Source organism: Lactuca sativa, chromosome 6 (genome assembly GCF_002870075.4).
Source record: "Lactuca sativa cultivar Salinas chromosome 6, Lsat_Salinas_v11, whole genome shotgun sequence".
Classification (NCBI taxonomy): domain Eukaryota; kingdom Viridiplantae; phylum Streptophyta; class Magnoliopsida; order Asterales; family Asteraceae; genus Lactuca; species Lactuca sativa.
The window spans coordinates 54,768,941-54,778,598 of record NC_056628.2 but is presented as its reverse complement, the minus strand read 5'-3'; the positions used below and the strand labels follow the sequence as shown (position 1 = coordinate 54,778,598).

General features: G+C 32.7%; 2 protein-coding genes across 2 annotated transcripts; both read left to right on the top strand.

Annotated features, from left to right (window-relative positions):
* Positions 1–1,473: 1,473 nt before the first annotated feature.
* On the top strand, positions 1,474–3,266 carry LOC111905371 (capsanthin/capsorubin synthase, chromoplastic). The gene has a single exon (XM_023901070.3). It carries the CDS (start codon positions 1,714–1,716, stop codon positions 3,199–3,201), a length of 1,488 nt encoding a protein of 495 aa, XP_023756838.1. The 5' UTR covers positions 1,474–1,713; the 3' UTR covers positions 3,202–3,266.
* Positions 3,267–3,838: 572 nt separating this feature from the next.
* LOC111905456 (casparian strip membrane protein 1) lies at positions 3,839–4,861 on the top strand. The gene is made up of 3 exons (XM_023901146.2): positions 3,839–4,169; positions 4,254–4,377; positions 4,499–4,861. Exons 1-3 carry the CDS (start codon positions 3,853–3,855, stop codon positions 4,712–4,714), a joined length of 657 nt encoding a protein of 218 aa, XP_023756914.1. The 5' UTR covers positions 3,839–3,852; the 3' UTR covers positions 4,715–4,861.
* The last annotated feature ends 4,797 nt before the right edge of the window (positions 4,862–9,658 follow it).

Here is a 9,658-nt window from a genome sequence, read left to right as displayed (position 1 = left end):
TTCTTCAATTTTAACCTTAAATAGTTTTATTTGTGTTATATATTATTTGATAAAACTTTTAACAATGAAAAAACATTTAAAATACAATCCATTCATATATTTTGCATCAAAAATTGTCCATCAAAAACAAAAATATTTAAGATCAAAGTTGAAGAAAAAATACTTTAAAAATCAAAAATGGACTATCAATATAGGACAAAGTTAGTATTATCATCATCATGATCGAAACTAAAAGAGGTCAAATAAATAATTTTTAAATTGATTAATTATAACAATAGTTAAAAGTAGCATTATTTTTAAAAATAGTTATAATTGCATGTCAACTTAGTATAAGAAATATTATTTCATAATTAATATCAAATAACAAAATCATTTTCAACATATAATTTTCAAAATTATAACTATATAATATTAACATGTGCAACGTATGGGAATCTGGATAGTATATCAATTTAATTTAGTTATTTTTTATCTGTTCAGCAGGTCATCTGCTCATGTGACGTGCCAAGCTGGAAGAGATGTTGATGTGCCATGACGTGGCAGCTAATATAGCATGTTATGTAGGACCAATTTTTTATCTTTAAAAAAAACATACTTTTCAAATAAAAGAATGATGGAGGGCCCGAACTCACAGCCTTGATATGGTAAAAGGTGTGTTTAGAGAGATAGAGGTCACGAGTTCGAGCAATTTATCCTTCTTTTCTCGGAAAGAATATGGTCCTTTTTTAAAGGTTATAAATTGGAGATGATCTGTTTATATATATATATATATATATATATATATATATATATATATATATATATATATATATATATATATATATATATATATATAGATAGATAGATAGGATATAGATCCGGTAAGAAATTTTTTTTGGTAGGAAGGTAAGAAGTTTTTTTTCTACATATTTTTTTGACGAACAAAAGAAATGAATCACTAGATGATTCATTTGTAAGATGATTCACAAGAAAAAATTCCCAAAAAAACATCTTTATGGTTCATTTTTAAGTAAATTAAGAAAAAATTCACTTTTGTGACAATTTTAGTAAATAACAACAAAATCATTGTATAAATGAATCATCGAGATGTTTTTTTGAGAATTTTTTCTTGTGAAAAATCTTACAAATGAATCATCTAATGATTCATTTTGTTTGTTCGCGAAAAAAATATTTAGAAAAAAAAACTTCTTGCCTTCCTACCAAAAATTTCCTTCTTATTTGATCTTGACTATATATATATATATATATATATATATATATATATATATATATATTTTGAAGATAATTGATGGTTTCTTGGAATTTCCAATTTAAAAAAAATATATTAAAACTTAATCGTTAATTTTTTCAATTTTTTTAAGATTTCTCTTTTATTTAAAACATTTCCATTTTTATACTATATATGAATGCTATTTTAGATTTTTGTTTTTCATATATTTGAGGAATGCTCTTTTTATCTACGGAAACATGAGTGCTCTTGTTGTTAGTGTTGGTTTCTGTTGTATATATAACTATTTTCGATTTTCGATTCTTATGACAAGGAACAATCCTATCTTTTTCTGAATTTAATAAACCCAACATAGAATAAGGTTAAAAGAGCATATTTTTTTAGTATTCAACAAGATCCATGTTTAATTTCTTTATAAACATTCCAACCCATCTCTCTCTTTCCGCAACAAGAATTAACCCATTCACAGTCATCTCCGATCTCCCATGGAAGCTCTCATCACTCCATTATCATCCCCTCCGCTTTCACTTTACCAGAAACCTTCTTCTTCATTCTCGCCATTAACAACCTCCCCTCTCTTCTTCCCTAAACCCCACAAACATCTCCGTCACAGAATCCAAAACAGCAAGTACGGCAACTTCCTTGATTTGATCCCAGAAAACAAATCCGACCCGATTAAATTCGACATCAATTGGCTCGATCCATCTCAAAAACCACGACTCGACCTCATCGTAATCGGAGCTGGTCCAGCTGGGCTTTGTTTGGCTGAAAGAGTTTCTCGATATGGGATCCGGGTTTGTTGTGTTGATCCGGACCCACTTTCCATGTGGCCTAACAATTACGGGTCTTGGGTCGATGAGCTATCAAGCTTAGGACTTGAAGATTGTTTTGATAAAACATGGCCCATGTCTTCTGTTCATATCGACGATCATAAAACCAAGTATCTCGATCGGCCGTATGGTAGAATTAACAGAAAGACGTTGAAGATGAAGTTGCTTTCTGGGTGTTTATCAAATGGGGTTAAATTCCATAAAGCAAAAGCATGGAAAGTTAATCATCAAGAATTTGAATCCTCCATTGTTTGTGATGATGGTAATGAGTTGAAAGCAAGTTTGATTGTGGACGCAAGTGGTTTTGCAAGTTCTTTTGTGGAATATGATAAGCCAAGAAACCATGGTTACCAAATTGCCCATGGGATTTTAGCAGAAGTTGAAGAACACCCATTTGATCTAGACAAGATGTTACTCATGGATTGGAGAGATTCCCACTTAGGAAATGAGCCTAATTTACGCGTAAGCAATTCTAGATTCCCCACTTTTTTATACGCGATGCCATTCGATTCGAATCTAGTCTTTCTAGAAGAAACTTCTTTGGTTAGCCGGCCGGTTTTATCTTACAAAGAGGTCAAAACAAGAATGGTGGCAAGGTTAAGGCATATGGGTATTAGAGTAAAAAGAGTGATCGAAAGTGAAAAATGTCTGATTCCAATGGGTGGGCCACTTCCAAAGATTCCCCAATCGGTGATGGGGATTGGGGGAACTGCTGGACTAGCCCATCCGTCTACAGGATATATGGTGGCCAGGACGCTCGCTCTAGCCCCAATTCTGGCCGAGTCCATTGTTGAGTGTCTTGGTTCGACACGGATGATTAGAGGTCAACCGCTTTATCATAGAGTGTGGAATGGGTTGTGGCCTATTGAGAGGAGATTAACAAGGGAGTTTTATACATTTGGAATGGAGACACTTTTGAAACTTGATTTGGAAGGGACAAGAAGCTTTTTTGATGCTTTTTTCGATTTGAATCCGGAATATTGGCATGGGTTTTTGTCGTCAAGATTGTCGATTATGGAACTTGCTATGTTAAGTTTGTCATTGTTTGGACACTCATCGAATTCATCGAAATTTGATATTGTTACAAAGTGTCCGGCTCCTTTGGTCAAGATGATGGGCAATGTAGTACTTGATTCCATTTGATTTGGACCATTGTTAATCAAATGATTATAATAAAATTGCTAGAAAAGTGGGTTTTATGTTTTTAATATAGTACTTTTATCTTTATTGTTTGGAGCCATGAATGGGCTCGAGAACACCTCAAATTGATACCTTTTGTTCTTTCTTGATTTGTATTGTACAAGTTTCATACTCCATAAGTCTAACCTTGATATGTTTTGTATGAAGATGGTTAAATCATTCACCAAAAAAAAAAATCTTGTGAGCCAAAAATTGTAACATAAATCTATTTACATATAATCATGAAAACTTTCTAATTGCAAAGGATAAGTTACCAAACATCTTTTCTTGTTTCAAAGACTTTGAATAAGATTACTAATTTCACCCATAACATATATTAAACATTGTGTTTTTACTTCAAAGTTACACAACTAGCATTAACTTTAACCATTTTCTTACAACTAATTATCTTATTTTGATTGCTGACTTTTGAAATAACAAATTTAAAACACATCCAAACACTTACTATTTCAATTTCCAAACTTATTAGTCATCAGATTGAAGTGGAGCAAGTTTGTAACAACTACTCATTAATTCTTTAACCAATCCATCATATCTTTATATGCATATATACACCCCAACTCCATTACCCAATTTCCAAAAAAAACTTTCACTATGGATTCAAGTCATTCAACCAAAGAAACCGGCGATATCCCAATCCCAATCACCGAGTCAAAGTCATCAAAAAAAACCCCTCCGGTGGCGGCAGTGTCAAGGTGGAAAAAAGCTTTTGCGGCCAAGAAAACCGCCCACCAGCCGCCAGTGTCAAGGTGGAAAAGAGCTCTCGGCATTCTCGACTTCATTCTAAGGATCTGTGCCATTGCCACCACTCTAGCGGCGGCAACCGCCATGGGCACCACCAACCAACAGCTCCCGTTTTTCACCCAATTCTTCCAGTTCAAAGCCGACTACACTGATCTCCCCGCTTTCACGTAATCTTTTTTTATCTCATGGGTAATTCAGTAATTTCACGTCTTGTTTCTTCTCTCTTGACAATCATCTTGTGTGATTCACAGGTTTTTTGTGATTGGAAACGCCATGGCTGGCGCCTACTTAGTTCTCTCATTGCCATTCTCTATAGTCTGCATCGTTCGTCCACATATCATAGGAGCCAGGTTGATGCTCCTCGTTTTTGACACGGTATTAATTAAACTTTCTTTTTTTCTTATTCGGTTCAAGATAAATCCTCTAAATGTTTTATAATTGTTGGTCTTTATTCGTTTTTTTTCTTTGAACGTTTTCAAATTGTCAAAATTGTCAGATAGCGGTGCCTTTGATCACTGCTGCTGCATCTGCGGCTGCTTCCATAGTCTACTTGGCACACAATGGTAACTCCGATGCAAACTGGGTGGCGATTTGTCAACAATTTGATGATTTCTGTCAGCGAGTCAGCGGAGCTGTGGTGGCTTCTTACATTGCAGCACTGATTTTCATATTTTTGGTGATTGTTTCTGCGGTGGCTTTAAGGAGGAAGTAAGTGAAGACTGTGTGGACTACTTACATAGTTACATACGTACTATGATTGTGTTTCTTTATGTTGTGTTCTTGTGATCAAGAATTGAAAGGGTGGTTCTGTAAGTTGATGTTTGGTATAGTATATGAATCTGTTTAATTTAAGTTGTCATGATCACCTCTACAAATATTTATTCTTTCGTAAATTGTCATCGTAAATTTACATTAGTGGTGATTGTTTCTATTCATTTAAAGAAGACTTTGAAATTCAACATGACAAATAATTTAATAAACATGTGTCACTATGATCATATAACAACGGTTGCTATTTTTATAAGACATGGAGTTGTGATTCCGGTCAAATATTTCGGACCCAAAAAACTTACAAAAATATAAATAAAATAGAAAAAAATATCAAAAAACCATCACTACAAGAATTAAGTCCTATGCAGACCACGTCTATACGAACAACTTAAGTCGTCGGCACTACCGATGACATGTCGTCGGTATAGAGTGACTAAATTTTTTTGACCTAAGACTATATAGCGACGATAAGTCGTCGGTATACCTTAAGCGGGATAGAAAATTTTTACATGGTTTCCTCAAAACGTTTGCCAACGATACGTCATCGGTATAGTTTACGCAAAATATATTTTTATTTATATATATTTCATTTTGCAGAAAAAGGAAACAACGTCGGTTTGGGTTGGTTATACAGACGACAAATCGTTGGTATAGAATGATAGCGATCCGCGTCATATCCGTGTCGACTACAGACGACTTGTCGTATGGAAATATATTTATTATTTTTTTTTTTAATTTACGAAATGGAGAAACGGCGTTGTTTGACTTAACTCTGTACCGACGGCATGTCGTCGATATAGGGTTTTAAGTCATTTGCTTCCTTCGACGCCCTTTCATTTGCGGCGCTCACCAAAACTCATTCTCTCTCTCTCTCTCTCTCTCTCTCTCTCTCTCTCTCTCTCTCTCTCTCTCTCTCTCTCTCTCTCTCTCTCTCTCTCTTGGTCAGCGATATTCCGTTCAAACGAACTCCGACCACTCGTCTTCACCGCCGACGACATAGGTAGGTAGCTTGTTCAATCTTTCTTCTCCGATTACCCTCTTTTACAGTTCGATTGTGAGATTTTGGGTTTTTTTTCCTATTTTTGATTTGTGGCTTGATAGGGGTTGTCATCGGAGGTTGGACCACCTGCAACGACGTCTATTGCGACGTTCGGCCAACACATTATCCATTACAGGTAAGGTTTTTGATTTTTGATTATTTTTTTTAATTCTTGATACGGTTGTTTTCCGGTGAACACAACCACCATGTCAACTTCTCACTTCCGGTCATTACTGTCCGGCAACCACACCACCCATCGACACAGAACATGTAAGTGTTTTTTTCTATTATGTTTTTTTTTTGGGGGGGGGGGGGGGTGGATATTGTTGTATAAAAATGTAGAATTTGATATATGCTGTTTGATTTCATGTTTATAATTCTTTGAAAATGCCTACAATAATGAATGATGAAATTTGTTGGGCATGATTTGTTTGATTTCATATATGGATTTTTACATATTTGTATGAAATTGAAAATGGATGTATTGTATGCTTAATTGTATGAAATTGGAATATGCAAGTGGTAATGATGTCTAAAATGAAATGAAAATTGGAATTTAATGTATTGTATACATGTATGATTATGTGATATTTATCTTTAATAGTTTGAGTGTATATAAGATGAAGTGATTGTATGATTGTATTAGATGTTTATTATGTTTTTATTTTCTTGTTAATATGGTTTCAAAGGGCTTACTTTTATTAGTGACTTAATGTTGGTCATTACGACTTTAGCTTAACTACGTTATTAATAGCAGCGTACTTTTAGTAATTTTAAATTAAGATATTTTTAAAATCAAATTAAATTAATTATAAAATCAAATTAGTACTAATATTAAAATAAAATAAAGTTAATTATAAAAACTAATTAAATTAATTTAAAAAAACTAATAACAAAAGAAAATATTAAATTTTTTTTAAAATCAAATTAAGTTAATTTTAAAATTAAATTAAGTTAGTTATAAAATCAAGTTAAATTAATTATAAAATCAAATTAAATTAATTATAAAATCAAATTAAATTAATATTAATATTAACTAAAATAAAATTAATTATAAAATCAAATTAAATTAATTAAAAAACTAATAGCAAATAGAAAAATATTAAATTAATTATAAAATCAAATTAAGTTAATTTTAAAATCAAATTAAATTAATCATAAAATTAAATTAAATTAATTATAAAATCAAATTAAATTAGCTATAAAATCAAATTAAATTAATTATAAAAACATATTAAATTAATTAAAAATAATAATAACAAAAAAGAAAATATTAAATTAATTATAAAATCAAATTAAGTTAATGTTAAAATCAAATTAAATTAACTATAAAATCAAATTAAAAATTATAAAATCAAATTAAACGTTATATATTTTTTAAACGATAATATTATGTAATATAATATTAAAAGTATGATGCTATAATAGAAAACAAACAAAAGTATGATGTTATAGTTAACAAAATTATGATACTTTTGTTAATTATAACATTATACTTTTGTTTATTTTCTATCATAACATCGTACTTTTAAAATTATGGTTTAAATAATGTACCGTTTAATATGATTTTCTTATTAAAACACGTTGAATCATTGATTTTTAGTTTAAGTATCTTCTTCATAATCATCAAGAGCCTAGAAATACCCGCTTGAAATTGATTTAGAAATTAATTTCGGGTTGTCCCCGTGTTGGGACTGCTTTTTGAATATTTTGTCTCATTTAGGATGTGAATGTGTATTGTGTGATTCTTTGTTTAAGAAAAATTTAGTTGTCATTTTCTCTTTGCTCTTCGGGTATATATTCTTTTATATACCTGGGAGCCAAGGGGAAATGCTGTCGAATTTTTTTCAAACAAACAGTCATGCAATACACATTCACATATGAGATAAGGTATTCAAAAAATGGGTTTAGAAGTCTACCATTGTGAATACTCTATCCATTACATCCGATTTTTACTTCTCGAGTATACATTTCTTTATATACTTGTGAATACTCTATCCATTCTCGGGTATATATTTATTTATATAGCCCAAATACAATCTAACTTTCGATAACTATGTATACATTATAATTTTGAATAATGAAACAGCAATGACGATCAATAAGAGTTGGATTGGAGAGAACCGAATGTCTTCAAAATACTTGGAAGGTCTTAAAAACTTTATCAAGATTGCTGAGAAACATACCAACTCTAAAGGCAAAGTGAGTTGCCCGTGCAAAACGTGTGTGAATTCGTATTGACATGTTTTGCCTACGGTTTATGCCCACTTACATGACATTGGGTTTCTAGAAAAATATACTACGTGGATTCATCACGGTGAGAAACATGTTGGTTCTTCGGATTTAGGCTACATTTCGACTCCAAGAATAAACACTCCAGTAAACACGCCCACAAGATGTTATGGCAGAACAAAATACAAATGAAGAAAATATAGACAAGGAGGGACGAGGTATAGACCCGGAATTTGATGATTTGTTTGAGGAGCTCAATACCAAGTTATACTTTTAATGTAGTGATATGTCTGCCTTAAACTTTTTGGCAAAGTTGTTGCATATTAATGTGATCAATAAATGGACTAATAGTTCGTTTGACCAACTTGTAGAGTTACTAAGAGCTGCTTTCCCGAAGAGCAAGATTTCAGCCTCACACTATGAAGCTAAAAAGAAGTCGAGAAAGATAGGGTTAGGATATCAATCAGATCCGCGCTTGAAAAAAATGATTGTGCTTTATTTTGGAAGGAGAATGGTTCCATGAAAAATTGCCCGATTTGTAAGGAGAGTAGATGGGTGGACGCAACTACAAAGGGGAAGAAAGTACCACAAAAAGTGTTGCGTTACTTTCCTTTGACTCCAAGACTTCGACGAATGTATAGCTCCAGATTCACAGCTAAAGATATGAGTTGGCATAATAATCGAAACTCAATAGATGGTATGATGTATCATCTGGTTGATGGGAATTCATGGCAAGATTTTGATAAGAGAAATCCAGAGTTTGCTAAAGAACCTAGAAATGTTCGTCTAGGTTTGGTTGTTGATGGCTTCAATCCATTCAGCAACTTTAATAGTACTTATAGTACTTGGCCGATTATATTGACTACATACAATACACCACTATGGATATGTATGACAAAGTCTTCTTTCATGCTAACTTTGCTGATTCCTGGCCCTAAATCACCCTCAAAGGACATTGATGTTTTCTTTAGGCCTTTGGTGGAAGAGTTGAAAATGTTGCGGGCCAAAGGAGTCCAAATGAGAGATGCATCAACCAACACCGTATTTAACATGTGTGCGATGTTGTTATGGACTATCAATGATTTTCCAGCACGTGACAGTTTGTCTGGATGGAATGGTCAAGGTTATTTGGCATTCCCTACTTGTAATGTAGACACATATTCCATTCATGTGACCAACAAGATGTCTTATATTGGTCATAGACGATTCTTGTGTATGAACCAGATGTGGAGGTAAAGTTTATTGTTTAATGGTCAACCCGAGAGAAGACCACATCCAATACGATTCAGTAATATAGCTATATTAAAGCAACTAGCTCATCTCCCTAATCGTATTCCAGGGAAACATCCTGAGCACGGGGGTGCAACAAGAAGGCATAATGATGAAACAAGAAAAAGAGAGCTGAATTGGATGAAACGTAGTATCTTTTTTGAGCTTGAGTATTGGTCTTCCCTCGAGCTAAAACACAATAAATATTTTATGCATGTAGAGAAAAATGTGGTAGAGAGTGTTTTAAATATTGCACTGATGAATGAAAAAACCAAAGACAAAAAAGAAGCAAGAGAAGACTTGAAAAATATGGGCATTCGGCCAGATCAATGGCCAAAAGAGAAA

What these genes read in the sequence shown, in the direction of transcription:
- LOC111905371 (XM_023901070.3), top strand. Translation starts at nt 1,714, where the DNA reads ATGGAAGCTCTCATCACTCCATTATCATCCCCTCCGCTTTCACTTTAC.
- LOC111905456 (XM_023901146.2), top strand. Translation starts at nt 3,853, where the DNA reads ATGGATTCAAGTCATTCAACCAAAGAAACCGGCGATATCCCAATCCCA. An exon ending in ACTGATCTCCCCGCTTTCAC is followed by an intron (nt 4,170 to 4,253) that starts GTAATCTTTTTT and finishes TGTGATTCACAG; the next exon opens with GTTTTTTGTGATTGGAAACG. An exon ending in TGCTCCTCGTTTTTGACACG is followed by an intron (nt 4,378 to 4,498) that starts GTATTAATTAAA and finishes CAAAATTGTCAG; the next exon opens with ATAGCGGTGCCTTTGATCAC.